The 27,500-nt window shown below is 43.5% G+C and overlaps 1 protein-coding gene across 1 annotated transcript in view; it reads left to right on the top strand.

Annotated features, from left to right (window-relative positions):
- Window positions 1–27,500, top strand: part of LOC306699748 (neural-cadherin) — a gene marked incomplete at both ends in the record, with an annotated part of 101,322 nt that overhangs the window by 28,300 nt on the left and 45,522 nt on the right. Inside the window, 3 exon segments of the mRNA XM_079164467.1 lie at window positions 19,159–19,347; window positions 21,925–22,150; window positions 25,336–25,540. Coding sequence (XP_079020593.1) covers window positions 19,159–19,347; window positions 21,925–22,150; window positions 25,336–25,540 — 620 coding nt within the window.

Genomic DNA, 27,500 nt, shown 5'->3' with positions numbered 1-27,500 from the left:
GCTGAAATAAAACATGCATTTAGTTTGCAACCAGTGAACAGGAAGTGACCATATATGGACTGAGGAGGAGTGACGTAGAGACCTGTCAATCACTGTGTGGCCCCGCCCCTAAAGCATCCCCTGCTTTATGGTCTGTGTGACTCTAAATGGACCATCATTTACTAAATGAACATCATGCTGTATTGAAGAAGACTCATCATGCTGTATTGAAGAAGACTTGAAACTAGAGATTGAGACCATAAACTCATGTTTACAATGTTTACTGAGGTAATAAATCAAGAGAGAAGTAGAGTCATTTTCTCATAGACTTCTATACAACCAGAGGAGTCGCCCCCTGGTGGACACTAGAGAGAATGCAGGTTTAACACATGAAGCTTCAACATATAAAGATAATAAAACATATATTTAGAGTTGCGACGGGTCGAACACATTTATTAATATTATATGTATATTTATGTACAGTTTAATAGATGAATAGGGTCCTTTTTTGATAAAATATTAATTGTCACAGACTTTAAGTGGTTTAAATTGAACCCAGATTCACTGCTTGAATTCCTGGTTCTTGTTTTTTTTTAAATTTTATTTAAATGTTTACATAATTTATAAAGAAAAAAACAAAACACAAAGCAGAAAAAAAACGTATTTTTTGGAGCTTCAGTTTCTGTCTTCTGATTACAACAAAGAGCCAAATGTACGCTCACATTATAATTGCGTTTCCCTGACAACCCTGATGTTCAGGGCCTGTTCCACTTTGTTCTGACCCCCCCCCCCCCCCCCCCCCTCACACACACACACACACACACACACACACACACACACACAGCAGTTTAATTAAATCCATTAAAAGCCTTGTAGGCGCCGGGCGGCTCGGATCAATCCTCACCTGAACGGCCGCTGACTAATTGTTCCGTTAACGTTAACGGGGGGGGGGGGGGGGGGGGGTTAACGGACAGATCAAAGGCTCTGGCGGTGTAATGAGCACGAGAGAGAGAGAGAGAGAGAACGGATTAATGAGAAACAAAGCATGCTGGGAGATTTTCCTCGCTGGAACGTTAAATTAAAAGAGAGACAGATTGAAGGTTTCTTTCTAGGAGCTGTAAACCAATGAGGGCTCAGGTTTCTCTCAGGCAGGACTACATTTCCCATCAGCCTCGCTGTTTCCTGTTATCTTGCCCGAAGGGAATAAAGATGTCGGAAGTTTTCATCTGGAATCAGCAATAAATCCTCTTATTATTATATGAGCTAGAGGAGGAGAGGAGGAGATGAGGAGACGAGAGAAGGATATAAAGGAGAGGAGAGAGGAGAGGAGAGAGGAGAGGAGAGAGGAGAGGAGAGGAGAGAGGAGAGGAGAGGAGAGAGGAGAGGAGAGGAGGAGAAATGAGATGAAGGAAAGAAAAAAAACCTCAACATGGTGAAAGAATGAAGACAGAAAGATCCAGAATATAATGAAGTGTGTGTGTGTGTGTGTGTGTGTGTGTGTGTGTGTGTGTGTGTGTGTGAGTGTGTGTGTGTGCGTGTGTGTGTTTGTGTGTGTGTGTGTGTGTGTGTGTGTGTGTGTGTGTGTGTGTGTTACACTTCACACCCTGCAGGGTTGCTGCAACTTTTAGCCCCGATGTCCATCCGACCTCGATTACAGCAGAGCCCGGCAGGCTTGCATCACACATACACACACGCACACACACACACACACACACACACACACACACACACACACTAACCCGCACACACACACACACACACACACACACACACCCTGCAGCCTCTTCCTGTGTGTGGTTTGCCTGCCGGCGCTCCTCTCGTCTCCTCTCTGATCGGAGGAGGTTTTTACAACATTTAGCGTTTCACCTCCTCCTCCCCTCCTCTCCTTGTCTCCTTGTCATCTTTCCTTCTTCCTCTCCTCCTGAACCTCCTTTGATCCATCATCTCCTCGTCTCTTTTTTCAGTCTCATTGTGTCGCCTCCTCTCCTCTCCTCATCGTGTCATCTCCTCTTTTTCTCCTCTCCATCTCTTGTCTTGTAAAATCTATCTTTACCTTCTTGTTTTCGTTTTTTTTTCTCCTCTCTGTTTCTTCTTGTCACATCCTCTCTTTGTTTCCTTGTCATATTGTCCTCCTCCTCCTCCTCCTCCTCCTCGCTGCTCTCCTGAGCCTCATTTCCTTTCTTTCTTCCTCATCTCTTCTCCTTTTCCTTCCTCCTCTTCATACTGTCCACTCATATCTTCCTCTCATCTTCATCTCTTCTCCTCCATCCTTTTATCCTTCCCTCCTTTTGTCTCTGTCACATGGTCCTCCTCCTAATCCTCCCCTTTTTTTCATCATCTCCTCTTCTCCTCCTCCTCTCCTCCTCTATTTCCTCTCGACAAGAGGAGACGAAGGAAAGAGGAGAGGAGAGAGGAGGACCAGAAAATGGATGCAGGAGATTAACGAAATTAGACAATTCGAGGTAAAACAGGAAGAGGAGGAGGCGGAGGAGGAGGAGGAGGAGGAGGAGGAGGAGGAGGAGGAGGAGGGGTAAAACAAGTGAAGAAGACAAAATGAGAAAAGTTTGAGGAGGATTTGGAAGAAGGGAAGGAGGAGAGGGAGGAGAAAGTGGAGTCAATATGATGAAAAGTGAAGGAGAGAAAAAGAAAAAGAGACAGAAAGCAAACGATGAGAGAAGGAGGAAGAAGATGAACAAGTTGTGGAGAAGGAGGTGTAGGAGGAGGAAAAGAAGGAGGAGCATCGGTAGAGACAAGGAAAGAGAGGAAACAGGAGAATCAGATATGACGATGAAATGAGGAGGGATGAGGAGGAGAGTATGGACATGAAACCAAGATGGCGACGGCCACAAACTAAAATGGTGACGGCCAGAAAACCAAGATGGAGTTTGTTTTCACTTCAGGAAAGTTAACTGGAACATTTTGGTCGCCTAAAAATGTCTGAATCAGCGTTCGGTTGTACTTAGCTCCGCCCTCTCGGGGTCACTTCCGGTTCCAAAAAAAAAACAAGATGGCGACGGTCAGGAAACCAAGATGGCGACAGACCAAAGCTTTGTGTTACATCTTTTACGAAACCGTATTCAATAGTTCTGCTTCAACCACGATAAAGGACTTTCCTGAGGCATCATACGAGCCGTAGAAAGAGGACTCCTTCTTCTTCTTCTTCTTCTTCTTCTTCTTCTTCTTCTTCTTCTTCTTCTTCTTCTTCTTCTTCTTCTTCTTCCTCTTCTTCTTCTTCTTCTTCTTCTTCTTCTTCCTCTCGTGACAGTTTGTGTCGGAGTAATAAAAACAAAAGTCTCTGACGTCAGATCTCTACCGGCGGAGCGTCCCGGTGCGTCCTCGTTTTTTTCCTTGTAATGTAACTCTGCGCTGAGTTTATGTGACTTGATACGAGAGCAAGAGAGTACCTGCACACACACACACACACACACACACACACACACACACACACACACACTGAAGATGAGTCAGGCGTTAACATTTCCTCGACTGTCTCTTTGATGTGAGTCATCTTCACTCTGCTGTTGAGTCCAACAGGAATAAAGAGGAAGATCAAGAGAGACATAATGAGAACACTGTTTGTCATGTGGAAGAAAATCCTCATAACTCCAACTTTGGTCATTTTTTTTTTTTCTCTTCAGTTTTAAGAACGAGACGCTTCAGTTCGTCCTGAGAAAAGACGGGAACGTCTGACAGATTCAGTCCAACGAACACGGGACGCTTCAGAGCGACGCTTGTTGATTTCTGGTTATTCAAACAATTGTGTATATATGTACATATATATATATATATATATATATATATATATATATATATATATATATATATATATAGTACATATATATATATATATATATATATATGTTTGGCAAATATAAAAATGTTTTAGCTCTTCTTTTTATTTAACAAAATATGTCAAAACTACAACGGAGTCAAATATAATCTGTAGTCAGATAAAATACTAAATATCTTCTGATCTTGAGGTTCGACTCATGAGCTGTTCTAATGTTTTTATTAAATCAATAAATATAATGTGTAAATGTTCTAAAAGGAGCATTTTAGAGGGAAACGTGTTTTCTCCTCGATTACTCGTGTTTCTGACGAGGACGTCAAACAAACACAAGACTTCACTCAGCAGACCGAAACTAAAAGTTAACGTTCAATTATTCCTCTTAAAGTCATTGTGAGGAACTTTTATCTGGTCCTGAACCAGTCTCAGTGTAGTCCTGATCCTCTATATGAACCAGTCTCAGTGTAGTCCTGATCCTCTATATGAACCAGTCTCAGTGTAGTCCTGATCCTCTATATGAACCAGTCTCAGTGTAGTCCTGATCCTCTATATGAACCAGTCTCAGTGTAGTCCTGATCCTCTGTATGAACCAGTCTCATTGTAGTCCTGATCCTCTATCAGACCTCCATCAGTAAAGAGACCGTCAGAGAGAAGATGGTCTGTTTCTATAGAGTTATTCTTGATGCTCGTCATCGGAGCCACCGGGTCGGATTCTGGTGAAACCAGATGAACTCATGCAGGTTCACCAGAACCTCCTTCAGCTCAGACTCCAGCAGAGACCGGATCCACCGTGGACAGACCCAGATCCTCCAGCAGAGACCGGTCCACCGTGGACAGACCCAGATCCTCCAGCAGAGACCGGTCCACCTGCAGCCTTGAACCTGCAGCCGGAGCGCCGGAGGGAGGAGGAGAGCTCAGCTCCCGGCAGCAGCAGCAGTGTCTCCTCCTCCTCCTCCTCCTCCTCCTCCAGGAGCAGAGCTTCTCCTCTCTTTAAGATGTCAAACATTGTAACAAACAGAATACGTGTGTGAATTCACACACAGTGTAGAAACATGTTGACATCCACACAGACTGAAGGGACCATGAGGGTTCAGGAGGTGAAGGACCCTTAGAAAGCCCTTCAGGACCCCCGTCAGGTCCCCGAGCCACGCTTTGAGCACATTGTTGACCGCCGCCCTCTGGCCTCTGCTGAGATGTGGCAGGTGAGTGTTTCAGAGGGAGCTGACGATGACGATGGCGATGATGTCGCCGCGTGGGTCGCTGTAGCGGCTGTTTGTTGAGACGTGATACATCGTCATGGAGACGAGATGTGAGGCAGATTGAAGATGACGGAGACTGAAAAAGAGAACAGAGTTCCCTTCCTCCTGGGAGACAGTGTGTGTGTGTGTGTGTGTGTGTGTGTGTGTGTGTGTGTGTGTGTGTGTGTGTGTGTGTGTGTGTGTGTGTGTGTGTGTGTGTGTGTATGTGTGTGTATGTGTGTGTGTGTGTGTGCCTCGACAGATGCTCTCATTAGTCAAACAGGCTGTCCGCTGAGTGAGCCTCATCGACCGGCGCACTTCAACGCAATTAACCCGACCGGCTCCCTCAACTCAGACACCAGATTAAATATGAACTTGTTTCTTTTCAACATCACCCGCAGAGGAAAAAGGTTCTTAAAGGAACAGTTCACCGTGTTAGGAAATACGTTGTCTTCCACGTGTTTAAAGCTGCATTCTCTCTAGTGTCCACCAGGGGGCGACTCCTCTGGTTGTATAGAAGTCTATGAGAAAATGACTCTACTTCTCTCTTGATTTATTACCTCAGTAAACATTGTAAACATGAGTTTATGGTCTCAATCTCTAGTTTCAAGTCTTCTTCAATACAGCATGATGTTCATTTAGTAAATGATGGTCCATTTAGAGTCAAACAGACCATAAAGCAGGGGATGCTTTAGGGGCGGGGGATGCTCAGTACAGGAGATGGTGAAGTACAACTGAATGCTGAATAAGACGAGCAGAAGCTGAACAAATATATTTCTAAATAAGAACGTAACTGTGAAAATACCTGAAGTGACCTTCACAAACACGAGGAGGGATTTCCCTCCGTAGAGTATAAAGAGGTCGTGTTGTAATCCCAGCAAAGCTATCAGCTCCAGTGAAATCACTTTAAACACAGAAACAAACCAAACTGGAGCAGATCAGGAAGCAGAAAAGCAGTTTTCTTTAAAGCAGCAGAGTGTAAATGATGTGTGACAGCATGACAAAGATCTCAGACGTTAACCGTCGTCTCCTGAAGAGCTTTGCTTTCACTCTGCGCTCTGAAACATCACATCAAGGGCAGATTCTCCTGTTTTCATCTGTAAGATGTTCCCCCCCCTCCCTCGGATGAATTACACTCGGCCACATATTTCAACAGATTTCAACACTCTCAAGCTTCACGAAGCTACAATTAGGTTAGCGGTGAACTCCACCGCCGCCTACAATGGATTTATAATGATCTGAGGGGCCGCAGGGCGCTCAGGACGCCACAACCACCGGAACAAAGTGCTGCAGTCGCACTGATTCCAGCAGCCAGAGAGCCAAAGCGTCGGCTTTGGAAGATCGGACCAAATTGGCCGAATGTGTGTGTGTGTGTGTGTGTGTGTGTGTGTGTGTGTGTGTGTGTGTGTGTGTGTGTGTGTGTGTGTGTGTTGTTGTTGTTGTTGTTGTTGTGTTGGATGAGTGTGTTCCTGGGTTTATCCACACAATGGAGCGAATCTGAGCCTTTGATCAGCAGGCCGAGTCGCCAGATCTGCAGGGAAGAGTGTGTGTGTGTGTGTGTGTGTGTGTGTGTGTGCGCTGATATTCACCAGTGCATTAAAGTTTATCACAGAAAGAAAGTGGCTTAATTCTATTCAGTCGAAAATGTTCCTATTATTGTGTGTGTGTGTGTGTGTGTGTGTGTGTGTGTGTGTGTAACGGGTTTTATGTTTGGAAACACTGACTGACAGGCCCCTGTGTCAGTGGGTGGGAAGCCCTGTTGTATGTGTGTGTGTGTGTGTGTGTGTGTGTGTGTGTGTGTGTGTGTGTGTGTGTTAGCTGTTAGCTGTTAGCAGCTGGTGGGCAGCACAGTCCTGCTTGGCTAAATAACGCAGCTAACAGCTAACAGCTAACGGGTTGCATTGAGTTACATTATGGTGCGTTCAAGCTCCATTCAGTAAAATAATTATTGGACGAAGGTAAAGCGTGACGTGTTTGTAGTTTTTGGTGAGAAATCCAGTTGTTGTAGATGTTTTAACAGCAACATAAATAGATTTTATTCCAGTTTTTACAATGGAATAAACATTTTCACATGCAAATATCTGTTGTCGTTCATTCTCTATTTGAATATGTATATTTAAGAATATACTTTCAGCCCTATCACGGTCCTGGCTTTGTGCACGGTGGAGTCGTCATGTTGAAAACAGACGCGTGACCACAACTATAACGTTTATAGCAAGTCAACGGATCAAGAACTACGTTCAGTTTGGTGCTTTTCATTCAGCATTTCTTTGTTTATCGTAGCGAAATTGTAATTATCTGTGAACTCATATTTATGGATCGATTTATCGCCTTTCTACAAGAACAGTAGAGAAAGAAGTCAAGTATTAAATGTATGACAGAGAAACTAAGGTTGAATATCCTGGAAACTATTTGATTTGGCCGCTAAATATTTACTCAAATGTAGATTTTGAACACTTCCTGTTTCTAAAGCGAATTGTCTTTCTTATAAATCCTCATTGAGATGTGCTCACAGCAGAGGGTTAACAACGGAGCGTCCTGGTTCAACTTTCAGGCACATCGCATCAATATTTGAAGCTCATCATCATAACGGCGCTGAACCGGGAGCTCTGGAGCTCTCGGGCTCACGTTCAAGTTCAGTTCTCTAGAAGAACATCATCGCTCGCCCGACTCTTCGTTTTAGGAAAGAGAAGTTACAACAGCAAGAAAACGGACATCGTTCTCTTTCCCCCCAGAGATGCTGCTGCAGTCACACATCAGAGGAATCAAAACTGTGAAATGTGCACACAAGCATGAAAGCACACACACACACACACACACACACACACACACATTAAACTGGGCGCAGTGCAGCTTTCTGCCTTTGTTGATTATTCTCACTCCAAATGATGGTGAGCGATAACAGATTTACAGAAGCACACATCGGAGTCACAGAGAGGAAAATCCCATCATGAGTTGAAAGCTCAAACATCACACACACACACACACACACACACACACACACACACACACGCGTTCAGAAGGGTTTGTCACAGCGAGAACACACAAAATACACTAAAAGACACACACACACACACACACAGAGTTACCCAGATGTACAGCCAGTGGCTGCACAGCTGCACTCCTTTCACTCGCTGGAGGTGACGGAGGGAGAGCTGTCAATCACTACCGGAGCTATTTTACAGGCCCCGCCCACCTGAGGACGTCCTCCACCCTGCTGAGGACGAATCGTGTCTTTTATCAAATAATCCTGTGACTTTAAATAAGAAATGAGCATCAATAAAACACACGAGTGATTAACAAACACACATGTAAAACACAGACGGGCCCACGTGTGTGTGTGTGTTTTAAAGCAGACACACTCCCACAGTTGTCACATCAATAATCAACGAGGCGCCGCATTAAACTTTCACCGCTTTATTTTTTAATGTCTGACAAAAGTCCTCAGATATTCATAATTCAGACGACAGCCGCTGTTTTCTCACATCACACTGGGATCGTCTTCTTCTTCTTCGGGTCGCCGTGACGGCGCGCCGTCGGTCAAAAACCGACTCCCCGAACAGATCCACCGGAGGCGGATTCAAAGGTCTCTGAGAACATCCCCACATCCTGCTGACGCCCCCAGAGTCCCCACTACTACCCTCCAAAACCCCTTTTTCAAAACTTCCCCCCAAAACCTCAACGGAGTCTGGATGCTGCTACAAGCCACTCGTCATTAATCCCCCTCCAAAAACCATTTCACAAACCACCAAAGAACCTCAACACCTCGTCTCCAAAACCAACTCTAGAACGTATCTCCGCCTCTCCACAGATCCCAGGATACCTCCATAACCTCCCAGAACTTTGTTGAGGTCCTTGAAAACCCTCCCAAACCCATGAAGACCTCCAGATACCCTAAACACCTCTTTATCAGCACTACAGAACGTTTTTAACGATTTACCTAACCGTCTTTTCCTGTCCAGTCCAGTCCCATCGCACCTGGTCTGTTCCAGTCTGGTCCAAGTCCATCTTATTGGGTGTAGTCTGGTCTGCTCACCCCTGATCCGATCCCATTTGGTCCGGTCTGGTTTTGTCTAATTCGATCTGGTTTGGTGTGTTTAACAGTCTTACACATCCCCGTCTCTCTGCCGGACCGATCCGGTCTCATGTGGTCTCGTCTGGTCTGCGTTTTCCTCTCGTCCCGTTCTTTGTCTTTCTTTTTTATTTTCCAGGTGATTTTTCACACATTTACACTCTGAACAACTCAATATTTTTTTCTTCTCGTTTCTTTTCTTTTCATCGTTTTTTTAGCCGTCCTTTCATGTTTCCCCCCTTTCTTGTCGTCTTTTCATCTTCTGGTGTAACTCTTGCAGAACCAATCTGACCGTCACACACACACACACACACACACACACACACACACACACACACACACACACACACACACACACATCAAATATATTCTTCTGATTGCTGAAACTCTCTTCTTGTTATTTTTTTTAAAACAGCCAAGCTCCACCCGTCTGCTCCTCCAAGCAGATTAAAACTAACGCTACGAGTTATCAGTAAATCCTGTTCGACCCGTCCGGTTGCCCCACTTCCCATGATGCCTTTCTTTATCCCCCCCCACCCCCCACCCCCCCATCCAGCCAATCAAGACGGGAGATCAGATGGAGGAACTTATTTGAGTGTTTTGATTTTAGCCTCTGGTCGTCTTTCACATCCAGCGTCATTGATCCTCTCAGTGTCAATAGAACTCAGGCCTGTGGATCCACTCTGGTGGGGGGGGGGGGGGGGGGCTCCTGAACGCACCGCCGGCGGCGACTGGGTGGGGGGGGTGGGGGGGTCTTCATGGATCTGTATTCCCCTCCGTGGGAAACGGTGGAACAGCTTCAGCCTCAGTTCTCTGGGAACCGAACGACGACGGCGGCTGATGCAACGATGTCATCAGTCGGCTTTCCGGCCTCGGCGGCCATATTTAATTTATGTGGCTTTAAAAAATAAATAAAAAAAAGTCTCATCTGATCCCATGTTTTTGATCTCCAGAACCTCCAGCAGCCGGACATTGTTGAACAAAGAAACACAAGAATTAGGAACATTTAGACAACTTATTTAAATATATGGTTGTAATTTGTATTATTCCTAAAACAGGACTTTACTTTGATTTTACTTTTTCTAATTGTCATTGCTTGTAATTGTTTGTATTTGCAGTTTCAGTTATTTGATTTGAATTTGACTAGTTTGTTGTGGTTTTAAGTTGCAGTTTGGTCCTCAAACAGCTGTTCGTATGATGATCTTATCTCTCTTATCTCTCCTACAAAAGTCTAGCAACACGTGTTCATTTCTGAACACAATCCTTTCAAAATAAACTTCCATCTTCACAGAAAAACAAGTTAGGTTTCAATAAAAGATGGTGAAATACCGTCTGACCACACAATCAAACCATAATTGAGTTTCCATGTTGCTGCTTCGCTCCTGAGAGTCCAGAGTTCGTCCTCATCTCCAGCAGGAATTGATAGATGACATTAGCGGTCATGGAAGACACACACACACACACACACACACACACACACACACACACACACACACACACACACCTCCATCCCTGTATTTCATTCTGCAGTAATAAATGTCAGGCGAAGGCTTCCTCTGAGCTTCTGTCATACTTGATACATTCTCTCTTTGCTGCGCTATGAGTCACAATAAATAAAAGTCTTAAAAGTCTACCGGCAACAAGAAGCAAGAGTTAGAAAAAGAACACAACAGAGAACAGTTGATCTGATCTCAGAGCCGGGATCACACGTCAGATGAACAATCGTGTTTCACGTCTCGTCGTTTGTCACATCGGGAGACAGAAAAGACCGACTCGTCCGAATATCTTTGCTGCAGCTTGTCTGGTTTGTTCTGGTTTGTTCTGGTTTGTTCTGGTCAACGGTCGAGTCGGGTCTAATCTGTGAACCCGGTTCCCAACCGGTCTGATCTGGTCCAGTTTGTTGGCTTGTTCTGTTTTAAAGAAACATGCGATGGAAGGATAGTTGTGATGTCTTGTGGTAGTTTCACTTTATTATCTGGTCATTAAAGCGTAAAAATCCTGCAACTGTGGAAAAAGCAGAAGAGAATTAAGTATAAAAACATGTTTCTATTTTGGTCAGAATGAAATTAATTAAAAAATGAAATAGGCGTTAGTGATAATTCTACATTTATATTTCATAAAGAAGAAATTGATCTTAACTTAAAAAAAATAAGAGATAATAATCAGTTCTTCTTTCAGAAACCTCAAATCAGTCTTAATAACTCTATTTACCGCTGCGTCACTCTGTGTGTGTGTGTGTGTGTGTGTGTGTGTGTGTGTGTGTGTGTGTGGCAGATCTACACATTGATTCTTCATTTTTCTTCTCGTTTATTCTTCTCGTCATTATCTTTCTTGTTATCGTGGCTTTAAACTCATCTCTCTGTCTCTTCATCCTCCGTCCTTCTCCCCCCCTCTCTCTCTCTCTCTCTCTCTCTCTCTTTCATCCCTCTCTCTCTTCATCAGCACTGAAAAATGGGGCTTAATTAACTGTGTGCCTGCAGGACTTTGGCTTTCTGTGTGTGTGTGTGTGTGTGTGTGTGTGTGTGTGTGTGTGTGTGTGTGTGTGTGTGTGTGTGGAGGTAAAGTAGGCCAGTCTATAAGGTGGTTAATTAGGATGCAGCAGGCCTCTGTCCGCTGGCTCCCAGGGACCAGATGGAGAGCCGGGGTTCACAAACAGAGGAGGGTTTTTTGTCCGACGATGTATTTTCACTTTCACCTCGACTCGACTGCAGACGCCAGAATCCAGACTGAAGTTTTCATGTCATCACTTGATCCTCAGCTTTGTGTCTTTAATCAATAATTTTAATAAAAGTCCTGCTCCTCTATGGGAACAGAACCATCATGACTAGAAGTAGAGAGAACTAGAACATGTCTTCAGTGAGAATAACACAGTTGCGATGACATCAATCATAAAGATGGACGTTTAAAGCTTCGTTTCGGTTGTATTTTCTGAGGGAAACGTGTTGTGAAACGTGATGTGTTCAAGGACCGTCAGAAAGATGAGAATCTGAGGATAATGTTGGTTTTTACAGCTTCCGGCTGTGATTAACGGTGTAGTTTTTAGTGATTGTTTACAGAAGAACATGCTTTTGGGTTCAGAGAGTGAACTCCATCAATTCATCCACGATGTAAACCGATGTATTCTCATGTGATTCGACCTCCGTGTCTTTATTCACTTCATTGGATTCATTTTACTGAACGAGATTTGAATCTTGACTGATTTAATATCTGCTGTATTTTACAGTTTGCTCTTTTGAATGCTCCCCTGTTGTCTCGTGTGAATCACTTTGTCACTTAGGTTCATGATTAGACGAGCTCACGCTAGAAATAGAAAATATTAGAAACTATAGATCATTATGTACGGCGTTATATTCAACCATGAACATACAGACACACACACACACACACACACGCACACACATCTGGAAACACAAAGCCTGAGTGCTCTCTCATGTCACAGAGACTTAACACGTCGCCCCGGCAACCGGTCTCACAGGAACACCTGTACCCTGCGAGTTACCACGGAGACGCATCCCTCACTGTCAATCACACACACACACACACACACACACACACACACACACACACACACACACACACACACACACTTCAGGGTTAAAGGGGATCAAGTGGTCTTCTGTCACCGGGTTGATACGTTTCTTCACTCTTTGGTTCACCAGCTTCATCTAAACTCCACTGAGCCGACCTCTAGAGGCGCTTCTTGTTTTTGTCCTCTTCATATTTAACGGGAGGTTTAACCGTTTAACCGCTTAACCGCTTAACCGCTAACCGTTGTAATCAGGAGGCCAAGTATTCGGCAGCGTGTCCAGCGATGATATCTCGTAGCCGACGTCAACTCGTTCTCACTGCCGAGGCCGTTGAGTAACACAGATTCATCGTTTATGTGCAGCACTACGGACGGAGTGGCAGATGTGGAGCTGTGGTTGTGTTCTTCTTCTTCTTCTTTGCCGTTTGTTTGTTTCGGAACCAAATCAGCTGTTTTCATGTCGCTCGGAACAACGTCTTTTTGGGACGACGTTATATAACAAAACTAAAGTTAGGTTTAGAAAAAGCATCCTTAAAATAACAACAAACGTGGTGCAGGCAACAAAACCACAACAACAACTAAACCACAACAACTAAACCACAACAACAACTAAACCACAACAACAACTAAACCACAACAACAACTAAACCACAACAACTAAACCACAACAACAACTAAACCACAACAACTAAACCACAACAACTAAACCACAACAACAACTAAACCACAACAATTAAACCACAACAACAACTAAACCACAACAACTAAACCACAACAACAACTAAACCACAACAACTAAACCACAACAACTAAACCACAACAACAACTAAACCACAACAATTAAACCACAACAACAACTAAACCACAACAACTAAACCACAACAATTAAACCACAACAACAACTAAACCACAACAACTAAACCACTAACCACAGCATGGTTTTAAACACCGCTCTCATTGTTCTACTAGCGCTATCACAAGTTACGAGTGTTACATAATCACGTGGAAATGTTTAATTATTGTCTCCAAAACAAAGAAGTGTCCTGAATGTCTTTCTGTTGGCGTCGTGTTTCTGAGCAACACGAAACCACTCGATCATTTAACTTGTTGCAGCTTTTCTTGATTTTTTTCTTCCCACAATCCTCCTCTTGACGCCCCACAATCAAAAACCCGAGGTGTGGGAGGAGTCACCTGTGGCTTGTTTTTCTCTCTTTCTTGTGTACTCGGCATCTTTCTCGCACTTTTATTTTGTTCTCATCTTTTCTCGTCGTCGTCTCGTTTGTTTCTGTCAGCACATCGTGACAAACCGTTTTTTTTGTTAAAAGCACTTTATAAATAAACACGACTCACACTTTAATCACCTTTCATCACTCGGCTGTGTGACAACCTGTGGGCGCGACCACACTTTAATTTAATCCCCCCCCCCCCCCACATCTTACATCGCTCCCTTAATTGAAGCTCTTGCGAGCGGCGGCGGCGGTTTTCTATTTCTGAAGCGCTTCACGCTGAACACATCAGACTCAGACAGGAAATAGCTCGTCTCATTGTGTCTCCGTCCTCTCGATTCCGTCTCCTCCCGCTCTGATCCCGATACGCTGCGCGTCACACAAACAAATCCCCCTCCCCGAAAAAAAACAAATAAACGAATTTAAATCAAAAGACAGCAGAATGGGAGTTTGGCGTGGAACAAAGCACAATTCCCCTTTTTGTCTCTTCTTCAAATTTGCATAACAAGCTGTGACACGCGCGTCGCGCATTGAGATTCAAATGAGTAAGTGGCGGCTTAAGATGGACTTAGCTGCACTTCACTGGGACTATTTATCCGCTTTCACAGAGGGACGTGTCATTCTCGCCACTTCCTGTTTAACGAGGGACAACACAGCGTTCTGTGTTCAGCAAAACCGACTGAGAGAAACGTTATTGATCTCTGCCAGGAAACCAGGCCGAACACATCAGAACAACAATAGCTCAGCCAACAGTCCTCTCAGTATTTAAACATGCTTCAGTTACATTTTTTTGGGGGGGGGGGGGGGACATTGTGACAAACATGAAAGCTGCAGAAAAAGTCAACATACGCCAACGGCGATGTGTCAGCAGTCGATGAGGGAGATGAGAGACGGACTGGTGTCAACTCACAGCTCCTGCTGGGACTTCCTGTTTCCTGTTAGACACTCGGTCAGAAATATCTTATGTGTGTGTGTGTTGTCATGGAATATATTTGCATATGGACGATGATGAATATGAGGGACTTGTGGGGAGGAAGTCCTGCTCGCTTCCTGCAGAAAGGTTTTGGGAAGCGTCGTTTTTTTTGTGTTGTGTTCACACCAAAACGTTTCATCAATCACGGCTGAAATAATTACTATTGCTGCTTTGTACATGTTGTGGAAGTCCCAGATATCCAGGATCTGTATCTAGTGAGCCACACGTCAGCTGTATGAACCCAAAATAAACAGATTTAGCTGTGATTTAATAGCAATAAATGGATAAAAATGACGCAGAAATAACGACATAATGATGTTCAACAACCCGTCTCCTTATGATCGAGTTCAGAAGATGTGAAGTTTAACTGAATCGAAGCGACGGGTTGAGGAAAGATCCTGACTGTGACTTTATAAACTGTGGTGCGATTTATCAGGAGGGAAAATTATCCCAAAACACAAAGGATTGTGGGTAGAAGCAATAACTCGCGGATGGGAAGCTGAGCAGAACTAAAACTGGAGCTCATATTTCGTCATGCGTTCAAACTTTGTGTCAGAATGGCCTCAGCAAAATGTAAAAAAGACAGAAACTTAGTACGAATATCATTTTATGAAGTCACGCTCCAAAGGGCAAACGCGTCCATATCCTGTATGGAAATGACTGCTTCAGCGTTCAGGTTTTTTTAGCCCCTTTGCTCCTCTTCCTCGCTCCTCTTCCTCGCTCCAGGCCGGCTGCAGTGCCTCCAGTTTAAGTATGCATGCCTGCACCTGTTCACTGAGTCCTGCACCCGAGCTCGGCGGCTCACATCAGGGATCAGCTCACCGGTTCGGGCTCTGAGGCAAATTTTCCCTTTTTTTACATTTTTGCTGAGGAGGCCGAGTGGAAGGATACGAGTGAATGCCGAACTGTGAAGAGGACGAACTCTATTGTTCGGCCACCTGGGTGCAAATCAACTAGTTGCTGCTTTGTACATGGAAGTCCAGGATACATCAGAAAACCAAGCGGCGCAGTGTCTGGGTTCAGAACATCATCGAACTGTGTTCACTGTACCACTACAGCTGTATGAACCCAAAATACAAAGATTGAATTGCGATAAACAGATCAAAAAGATGCCGAAATAATGACATAATGATGCCGATTTGTAAAAAGTCTGAACTCACGCTTCGTCAGGTCCGTCTGCAAGACGACAAACAAACAACTTTTAAAACGCTTGTTTTCTGAATGGAGTTTTGATCGGTTAGTGCTAGGCTATGCTAACATTGTAGCCGCTCCGTCAACACTCAAAATAACATCATCAGGGCCATAAATAACAGCAGCGATGTTATTGTTACCATTAAACAGTCTGTAGTTTATGCAAATCCCACATGAATTGAATTCCCATCTTTTCGCATCATTGCGTTGACTTTGTACGTAATCGCGCTGCTGAAAAAGCTTTGCTTCGTGTTTGGTGTGAACACATCGTAGGACAACACGCCTTTTCTTTTGAACACCTTTCCTTCTGGCAGCTTGGTTCTGTAGTTAAGACACCCGGTGAACATGTTTAGCCTGTTTTCTGCTTTACCTGATCTATCGGAATCTCCTGAAAGTTAAACTCAACTTCCTGAACACGAAAATTTCACGCTTGAGTTTAAATATTTCAATAAGCGAACGATGCAAATCGCACATAATCCCGCGTAGAATTTATATCTATTTGTATCTTTACTTTGAATTTGTACGTAATCGCAACTCAGTTTCCGAAATACGCAAATTTTGTGCTTGAGTTGAAAGATTTCAACTCCCATTCATACGCCAACGATGCAAATCGCACATAATCGCGCCATTCACGTTGCTGGGACGCAAATTCCCTTCTATTTTGCATCTTTGCGTTGACTTTGTACGTAATCACGCTGCACATAAAGTTTGCTTTGCTCAACAGGACAAGCAGCGAAATGCATTTATCGGAATCTCAACTTCCTAAACACGAGAATAACTCCCCCGAGTTTAAATATAACGACGCAAATCCTGTGGAATCACGTCAATCACGTTGCTGCAACAGCAACACCTGTTACACGATTTATTGGAATCTCCTGAAAGTTTAAACTCAGCTTCCTAAACACGAGAATTTCTCGCTCGAGTTTAAATATTTCAAAACGTGAACGATGCTAATCCTAAATAATCCCGTCATTCACCTTGCGGTGTGCAAAATTTGGATCTAGTGGCAAATTTGTACGTAATCTTAAACTCAGCTTCCAAAATATGCCAAATTTCTCGCTCGAGGTGAAATATTTTAACTCACATGGTTAACGATGTGTATCCTGAGTAATTTGCTTCTCGTTTGGTTTTACAGTAAAGACACCAGGAGACCATTTCTTTTGTGTGTTTTCGCTCGTCAGGAAAGCAGATATAAAGTTAAACTCAGGTTTAACACTTTTAAGGCCGACTGACTGTAAAAAACCTGCTACAACAAGACTCACCGTCCCCATTGTGCTGCTGTGAACACTGAAATGTTGAAATATAATATACAGTATGCTCTATAATATACTTTAAAATAAAGAACGTTTGCTTCTATTCAGGCCAACACCAGCAACTCATTGTGATTAACCAGAGGCTCTACTTATCTTAACTCAGCATTCATTAAATGTCATTATTCTGGTGTCAGTGACCTTTTGTCAGCCTGGAGGAATGAGGGAGACATTTTATTCATCCAGCTGACAGCCTCCCTCCCTCCCTCCCTCCCTCCCTCCCTTCCTTCCTCCCTTCCTCCCTCCTGGTTGAATCTTCCATAGTTCCTGCTGACACACACGTGTCTGAACGTGTTGATGTTTATCGTGATAATGGGATGTATTCAGCATATGTAAACCTACAGACGGGAGGAGATGTGATTATTCTGGATTTTATGAGCCGACTGAAGAAGAAGAAGAAGAAGAAGAAGAAGAAGAGGAGGAGGAGGAGGAGGAGCAACGAGCTGGAAGACTCCTCTTCTCCTTCATCGCCTCCTCTTCTTCTCCTACTTCCTCTTAACTTTGTGTTTTTAAAGGCCGATGTCTTTGTTTCCTCCTTCCACTTCATTCGCCTGACACTCTTTTTCCATTTCATCTTCTTCATCACTCCTTCTCCTCTTCCTCCATCCCTCCTTCTTCTGTAACTTCCCCACACTCCTCTAATTCCTGTCCTTTCTCCCTCTTTCAGCTCCTCTTCTAGTTGTCTTAACTTAACTGTTTTATAGATCTCTTTGTTTTTTCCCTCCTTCTCCTTCCTCTCTTTTCCCCTCTGTTGTCCTCATCACTTCCTCTCCTCTTCCTCCATCCTTCACACTTCCGTCCTCTCTCCCTCTTTCAGGTCCTCTCTTTCTCCTCCTCCCCTCCTCTTGTTCTTCATCCTGTTCCTCCTCTCATCCTCTCCCTCCTGCTCTCAGTGTTGACAGACCTTCAGAGACGACATAAAAAAAGTCAGACACCTTCACTCCTCCTCCTCCTCCTCCTCCTCCTCCTCCTCCTCCTCCTCTTCTCTTCGTCTTTTCTCTGAAGTGAACTTCTCCGTCTTGTTTCGTGCTGTTGTCTCTCTTCGCTGCCGTGAAACAAAACAGAAGCCAAAACAACAGCGAGAGTCTTTCAAACCGAACAAATCCCTCCTCAGAAGCAGACGACGCGAGGAAGAAAGACGCAGAAGTAGTAGAAGAAGAAGAAGAAGAAGTAGACTCGTAGATGCAGACAAACATATATGTGTATTTCTGACTGGGCGAATGGGGAGTTCCCGCCGCCGCGTGGATGTCGCCCGTGTGATCTTCTTGAAAGTATTGTTGTTTTATTTTGGAGGAGCCGCTCGGCTTCCTCTCTTCCTCTTCTGTCACTCCGTCGTCTCGTTCGAGATGAAAAGACGAAACGTCGACTCGTCCCCTTTTGGTTGAGAGCGGAGCTACTAGCTTATAGCTAACGAGCTGCGTGACTACAAAGAGGAGGCAGACGAGCTGCAACTAAAGTACACAAAACAACAACAGCTGCTTCATGAAGCAGGAAATAAACTTATTTGGCTCAAAATGACGATAAAACGTGACCTTGAGAATGTTGCATCTACATGTGACAGTGTGAGGTTAGGAGCAGTAACTGGTTTACCGGCCGGTTCGGTCGGTTCGGCCGGTTCGGTCGGTTTATGGATGAATTTGTGAGTTTGGTTCAGTTTTTCTGTCTTTGGTTTTCTGCTTTGTTGATGCATGAAATACGGATCGATGCTTCTGGTGTTTGATAATTGATGGATGAACTCTGAACCTGCTCCCAGCTGTTTAATGTTTTGGTTGAAGTGCGTCTGTAAACGTGTTCACTGCCGTCGTCTCAGGCAGAACGCAGCTCACTCTGCATCACGTTCTTCCTCCCTCCTCCAGGCGACGAGTGGTACCTGTGCAGGTTGACCCTGAGCATGCCCAGCCAGGCCGACCTGCAGTGGGCCATGTTCCCCTCTCCTTACCTCGGCGCCGTGGGTCCCGACGCCACGCCCGGCTCTGTGGTGTACCGGCTGTTGGCACGGCAACGAGACGGGACGCCGGGTCAAGCCCAGTTCCTGCTGCTGGACGGTGAGTCGACTGTTTACTTTTTATTTTCTGCTTTTCTTCCGCGTAAGAACCGCAGACCGTAGAGAAGAAGTGGACGTAGTCATGGTGACGTATCTCGTTGGTTTGTGGACGTTTTGAAGCCTTGAGTTCGGCGATTTGGCCGTCGCCATCTTGTTTCTTTTTGCAACCAGTGAACAGGAAGTGACCATACCTAAAGCATCCCCTGCTTTATGGTCTGTGTGACTCTAAATGGACCATCATGTACTAAATGAACATCATGCTGTATTGAAGAAGACTTGAAACTAGAGATTGAGACCATAAACTCATGTTTACAATGTTTACTGAGGTAATAAATCAAGAGAGAAGTAGAGTCATTTTCTCATAGACTTCTATACAACCAGAGGAGTCGCCCCCTGGTGGTCACTAGAGAGAATGCAGCTTTAACACATGAAGCCTGGTAAGAACTCTTAAGAAAATAAGAACAAAAAGCATATGTGTTTAGACACTGTGTGGCCAAACGTACGTGGACACTTCTGAGTTACAATGCAAGGAAGAAACATTATCGTTTTCAGACCTTTTGCTCATGAAAATCAAAGCTCTGGATCCAAACATACCTCTCTAATGTGTTGTGAATGTAAAAATGTGTTTCCTACCTTATCAAACTTCTTTCTCACTCCGGTCCCGTATTTTCCTAAAAGCTCTTATCTTCCGCTCGTATCTGTTAATTAGGTCGACCGATGCTCCGCCAGCCACTCTGTGACAAACCTGTTTTGTTCAAAGGAGCGATTTATAAATAAAAACTTGACTTGTTGATTTTCAATTACCGTCAAGTGTGAGAGGGAGAAAAAAAAGAACCCCGCACATAAACGGCATGAAGCTGCACTGTTAATCGCTCCCCGGGGCAAAGAAAGCTCCCCGATTCGGGAATAATAGGGAAGTCTCTGGAGAGGCAGCGAGTGGGAGGGTGGGCGCCGGTGGCTGTGGATTTTTTATTTTTATATTATTATTCTAGCGGAGGAGAGGAGAAGGAAGGAGAGATATTTTCAGAGCTAATTTCCAATGCTTTCATATTAAGAGCCTCTGACTTCCCTTTGGCGTAATGTGACTACATGTGTACCCACGAATAATCCAATAATTTACATTAAAAATGCTTTTTAATATCATGCCAGTATGGAAATATATTCACGACACGCATGTGTGTTTGAAGCCAATTAGTAGCTTTAATGTGATTTTACTCACTTTGAGGATCTTAAATTTATTGTTGAGGGGAAGGTGTGGAGGTGCTTCCTTTAAAAAAGTTTGTTCTCAGTACTTTTATTCTATACTTTTGTTCTCCATTATAGTCTATTATTAAACAATAAAGGTGTTTTCATGCACTCGTCAATTTGGAGATTTTTCTTCCATAACTCGTCTTCTTTCAGACGAGAGGAAATAAAACTTTTATGTTATACTTTGTCTGTTTGTGTCCGTAGATTTCTACTAAATTCACTTAAAGTTACCATTACACAATGCCTCATTTGCATATTTAAACTTAACATTTTCATTCATTTGTAACACAATAAATACTCCTCTTAATGTGAGTGATGAAGTGGTGAAGTTTCATCGACTGGGTTACATTCTATCTATTTTCATTTCTCTAACCCTACTCACCTGTAGTGTCACCTCTTATGCTAAGCTAAGCTAACAATCGTCCTGACTCCAAACTGAAGACACAAACATGTCTCTAACAATCAAAGAACTATACTTAGAACTATTCTTACTGGGTTCATTTAAGCTTTCAGTCTTGAATAAATGAAATACAGATAATCATTCGTGCAGGTGAGACCGTTAAATCGACCAATCAGAGCCTTCGTACTGAAATCCCCAGTGGAGACAAACAGGAAGTCGTCAGTGAGATGAACTGGCCTCAGAAGAACCTCCATAAATAGATGATTGACAGGTTGGATGCAGCTGCTGCTGGTTTAAGCCCCTCTGGTCAACAGCTGGGGATCCTGCTCCTCCTTTACTCCTCTTTCACATCCTTACTTCCTTCCCTTGCTCCCTCATATGTCCTCTTCCTTTAATCATATTCTCTTTCTGCATCCTCCTCCTCATCACTCAGGGCTGGCGTGGGTAAAAAAAAAAAAGAAGTCTTCAAAGACTGTAAACCAGCTCTCACGCACACACACACACACACACACACACACACACACACACACACACACACACCACGCACACACACATGTTGCTCCAGCTGGCAGAATGGTCCTCAGCAGCTTCACTTTCAACACACACACAGAAATAAACACACACAAACAGCAGCCCTCCATCTTCCTCCTTCTTTGGGTGTTCATAACCGGACAGCTGTGAGTTTATGGTCTCAATCTCTAGTTTCAAGTCTTCTTCAATACAGCATGATGTTCATTTAGTAAATGATGGTCCATTTAGAGTCAAACAGACCATAAAGCAGGGGATGCTTTAGGGGCGGGGCTACACAGTGATTGACAGGTCTCTACCAGAGACGTATACGGCGTCTGGACTACGTCCACTTCTCATTTACAGTGTGTTTTAAACGCTATGTTTTTTGCTCCCGTCTCCTCCTTCTCTCCGTCCGTCCAGGTGGGGAGGAGTGCTTCGAGGTGGACCGTCGCTCCGGCGACATCAGGACCACGGGACGACCTCTGACCCCCAGCAGGGAGTACCTGCTGCGGGTGCAGGCGACGGACGGGAGCGGCCGCAAAGGCCCGCCGGCCACGGTGGCCGTCCTGGCCGGCCGCCGGCCACCGCAGTTCACCAACGCCACCTACAGCCTGAACGTACCGGAGAACACGGCCGTCGGCCAACCGTGAGTCACTTTGATTTATAACGTCACGACCAGCGACCGGCGACCAGCGACCAGCAACCAATGGTTGGACGTGAGGAAAGGGGAGGTGGACGTGTCAGTCCAGCAGGTGTTAAAGTTTAGTGTTGTTATTTAAGTCAAGTACACCTTCAACAGACCAACAGACAGGAAGTAGATGCTGTTTGTAAAAACATAACCAACATAATAAACATTATAAACTATCCACTTTAAAACAATGATACATGGGATGTGACCAATATATGAAAACAGCATTTTAATGTATATTTCATTGATTGAAAGAAAATAAAAATAAATATTTGCAGTAAAATAGATTTAAATCATACAAAGAAATGTGACTTGGTGCATAACAATAATCATTTAAAATGTAACTTTATGTCATTTATATTTCTTTATATATATATTATATAGAATATGTAATTTAAATTATTAAATTATTAAATTAATAATACAAATGTATATAATAAAATACATTTAAATTTATTTTCCTAATCTGATAACACAGATGGGTAATGAAGCTATAGTTCATAAAAAAAACACCTTTTTGGATAAAAAAAATGTGCTTTAATGACGAAGAAGAAGACGAAGAAAAGATGTGTGTTTCTTGCAGTTTATTTTGTGTTTTCAGAAAGAATCTGAAAACACAAAATACACTATAATCATTATTTTGATGAAACTATTCGTCATATTCTTAGTTTTTCTTATATTTCTTGTATGTATTTTGTGTAGATGACACTACCACTGGTATGGTTCTATAGAATAGTACCATAGTAATAGTACTACTTGTAGTATTATATCCAGTACATTCTGTGTGTTTTTTTGGATTTTCAGCTCTCTGTGTGTTTATGAACACAAGTGTCTGTTTGTGTCTTCGTCCTCCATATTTACAGAAACATCATTTACATTCCACTGACTCAGACACTGAGTGTGGAAATGGCATCTGTGTGTGTGTGTGTGTGTGTGTGTGTGTGTGTGTGTGTGTGTGTGTGTGTGTGTGTGTGTGTGTGTGTGTGTGTGTGTGTGTGTGCGCGTGTGTGTGCGTGTGCGCGTGTGTGTGCGTTTCCACAGCCAGCTCCTTAGCTTTGCATGTCATGTGATGCATGAAAAGATGAGCCCTGTAGAGCGAGACAAAAGAAGAAGAGGGAGAGGTGGCGGGGGGAGAGGGGAAGAAGAAGAAGAAGAATAAGGGAGGAGAGGGAGGAAAGAGGAGAGGGAGCAAGAAGAGGAGGCGATGAGGCGAAGGACGGGGATGGATGGATGAAGAGGACCCAGATGTATGAGTGTGGCCTGAGGCGGAGAATCTGAAAGTGTGGCAAATTCAAATATTTATTAAAAGCGAGGTCTGGATAAACATGAAGGGGAGTGTGTGTGTGTGTGTGTGTGTGTGTGTGTGTGTGTGTGTGTGTGTGTGTGTGTGTGTGTGTGTGTGTGTGTGTGTGTGTGTGTGTGTGTGTGTGTGTGTGTGTGTGTGTGTGTAAGTGTGTGTGTGTGTGTGTAAGTGTGTGTGTGTGTGTGTGGATCCCTCAGGGTCTGCTGGCGCAAAGCACATTGTATTAATATCCAAGTATCCATGCCACCCTGTGAGCAGCGCGCGTGTGTGTGTGTGTGTGTGTGTGTGCGTGTGTGTGTGTGTGTGCGTGTGTGTGTGTGTGTTAGTGTAATTGATTAACCAGGTCATGTGATGGTTTGCGAGTGCACAATGATCCGTGGAGGCTGCAGACTTGTGGAGCTCTTCTTCACTTGGTGAGTCTGTTTGGAAGCAGGAATGTGAAGCTGCTCTCTGCTGACCTGGTCAGATCAGTCTCTGTGGACTCATCGGTACCGTCCTGATGGTCCATAATGAGCTTTATTAACCGATCCTCATTTTACAGCCATCTTAAAACCGTCATTAGAGGGTTTTTTAGGCATTTTGATTTCAAATATGTGATTTTACGTCTACTAGAAAATCAGCATTTCTGTGGCCAACGAGGCTTTAGACCCGTCATCGCCTGGGGAGACGCTACAGAAAGAAACTTTGTTTTAAGTGCTCTTTAGAGACGTTTTCCTCCATAACTCGTCTTCTTTCAGACTAGAGGAAAGAAAACATTTATTTTAATACTTTGTCTGTTTGTTTCTCCTAAATTCACCAAAGGTTACCATTATTACATAATGCCTCATTTGCATATTTAAACATGACATTTACAATAAACGTGTAACACAATAAATCCTCCTCTCAGTGTGAGTGATGAAGTGGTGAAGCTTCATGGTGATATCTATGAGTTCATGTGTTCACTCTTCACCTGTAGAGTCTCTAAATGTCTGTAATGAACTAAACGTCTCTTTAAAGGACGTTTTCTCTGAATGAGTTTGTTCTCAGACTCTGATGATAAATCTCCACTTAGCAGCTCTTACACACACCAAACTCTACACGTTCATTCCTCTCTATGTGCTGAAGGTTCACACATCACTCACACACTCATTCATACTATATTTATTAATATAAACATGGAGAGAATTGATTTGTTTTACGTCTATTCACTGTATTTTTATTGTTGTATTATTGATAAAAGAGATTTCATAAACTCCCTCTGTAAAAACACTTGACACTAATATGTCAACAAAATCAAACAAGAATTTTGAACCTGGTTTTATTCAATGTTCACATTTATTTTCTGGAAATTAGATGATCCGCTCTGTTATCTGAGTTCATGTAAAGAACTTCAGACACCAGCGACTCTTCAGAGACTCCGAGGTTTTGGCTTCAGTCACTTTAAAAATCGCTCGCAGCAACACATTCTGCCGGTGTTCTGGTTTAACCAGTGACCGTGTTAACTGGTGACTCACAGCAGAATGTCTCGTGCTTGCTCGTAGTGATGCCACAGAACATGTAGGTGTCCTCGTAAAAGACTTCAATCAATTTTAAATATCTGTGTTTATTATCCACGCTAAACATTAAGTTACTACGAACAACCACGGACGCATTCTGCAGGAAGTCACCAGTCAACACGGTCACCCTTTAAACTGAAACACACACTGAAATTCTGTACAACTTGACTTTGTTGTTGGAATATCGAACGTAACATGTTACAACCAGACATTTTAATGCTGGTAATGTTTTTTTAATTCCACGTTTAAAGCTTGACGACCGATGGTCGAGGCTAACAGCTGTTTTTCCCGTGTTGTCCCTGCAGCGTCTCAGTGGTCCAGGCCGTCTCCTTCCAGAAGAAGAGCTTGTCCTACATGCTGCTGGTGAATCCCGGGAACCTGTTCAGCATCAACCAGGAGAGCGGAGCGCTCAGCCTCACCAGGACGGTGGACTACGAGAGCGGACACAACCTCCACACGCTGCAGGTCCGAGCCTCCGAACCCGACACCGGCCTCAGCGGCGTGGCGGAGGTACAGTCACACAAACACAAACATATATGTACAGGTGTAGACAGGTTTAGCAGAGGAAACTGAATTTCTTCTTCGTCAAGAATGTATAACTTCAGACTAGTGGGAAGTTACAGGTATTTTAATCTCTAAACCTTAGAGAGGTGGAAAAAGTGTTGCTAATAGGCTAAACTATCAGAGAATGTTGCTAATAGGCTAAACTATTAGAGAGATGTTGCTAATAGGCTAAACTATTAGAGAATGTTGCTAATAGGCTAAACTATCTGAGAATGTTGCTAATAGGCTAAACTATTAGAGAGATGTTGCTAATAGGCTAAACTATTAGAGAATGTTGCTAATAGGCTAAACTATTAGAGAGATGTTGCTAATAGGCTAAACTATTAGAGAATGTTGCTAATAGGCTAAACTATTAGAGAGATGTTGCTAATAGGCTAAACTATTAGAGAGATGTTGCTAATAGGCTAAACTATTAGAGAATGTTGCTAATAGGCTAAACTATCTGAGAATGTTGCTAATAGGCTAAACTATTAGAGAGATGTTGCTAATAGGCTAAACTATTAGAGAATTGTTGCTAATAGGCTAAACTATCAGAGAATGTTGCTAATAGGCTAAAATATTAGAGAATTGTTGCTAATAGGCTAAACTATCAGAGAATGTTGCTAATAGGCTAAACTATTAGAGAATTGTTGCTAATAGGCTAAACTATCAGAGAATGTTGCTAATAGGCTAAACTATCAGAGAATTGCTGCTAATAGGCTAAACTATTAGAGAATTGTTGCTAATAGGCTAAACTATTAGAGAATTGCTGCTAATAGGCTAAACTATCTGAGAGATGTTGCTAATAGGCTAAACTATTAGAGAATTGTTGCTAATAAAGCTAAACTATTAGAGAATTGTTGCTAATAGGCTAAACTATCTGAGAGATGTTGCTAATAGGCTAAACTATTAGAGAGATGTTGCTAATAAGCTAAACTATCTGAGAGATGTTGCTAATAGGCTAAACCATTAGAGAGATGTTGCTAATAGGCTAAACTATTAGATAGATGACCAGATGACCCGCTGTTGGGCTTATTTTCTGTAACCACTGTAGCCTCAAGCTAACTAGCGGAAAAGCTGGCTACTTAGCTAGCATGCCGCCATGCTTTCCTGCAACACTGGTTACAGAAAATGATCCAAACATCACTTATCTGACGATAGCATTGTGCTTTCCTATGCTGTGACAAGCGATGAAGCATTTTACTCATTTAGCGGTTGGCTAGTTATCCAGCTACCTTGCTTTCATGCTAACGTTACACTGGTTACAGAAAATAAGCCTGATCCACGGTCCCTCTGCCTAAGACTAGCTGTAGCTAACTATCCAGCTCTGGAGATGGACAAGGTAGCTCGCTAACTAGCCAAACCGTCCTCTCCGGAGCTTCCATCTGTAGTCTGCCAACGGCGTAGGGGTCGGCTAATATAGTCCCGTTGGTTAATGTTAAATATCTCAAGTAAACACTTGCGGTCGCAGAGACTGAGTGACTGTACATATGGAGGGAATAAGGGTTTATAAGAAACAAGCCAACAAATCACGGTAGCCAGCATTAAACTAGCATGTTTAGTGTCGGCCTCCATCTACGCTCCACCCACAAACCACCGGGGTCAGAAAGGAAGTGGAACCACTGGCCTCTCATCCAATGATAAACAGAATAAATCCACATTAACAGGCCGCACGACTCATCACGCTGGCGTTCCAAGAAGAAAGAAATACTCGTTACATTTTAAATGAGAGAAAGCGCTGGCGCTGAAATGCTGGACGCTGTGATGCAACTGTTTCGTTTCACTGTTTATTCCGCCTGAGTGTTCATTATGCATGCGTGAAAGAAAATCACAAACACACACACACAAACACACACACACGCAAACACACACACACGCGGCGGCGTTTTGCCTCATTTCAACCGGCGTCCTGTGAAGCTCTCATGAT

This window comes from Pholis gunnellus (genome assembly GCF_910591455.1).
Source record: "Pholis gunnellus genome assembly, chromosome: 8".
Taxonomy (NCBI): Eukaryota; Metazoa; Chordata; class Actinopteri; order Perciformes; family Pholidae; genus Pholis; species Pholis gunnellus.
This window is presented reverse-complemented; position numbering and strand designations above follow the sequence as displayed.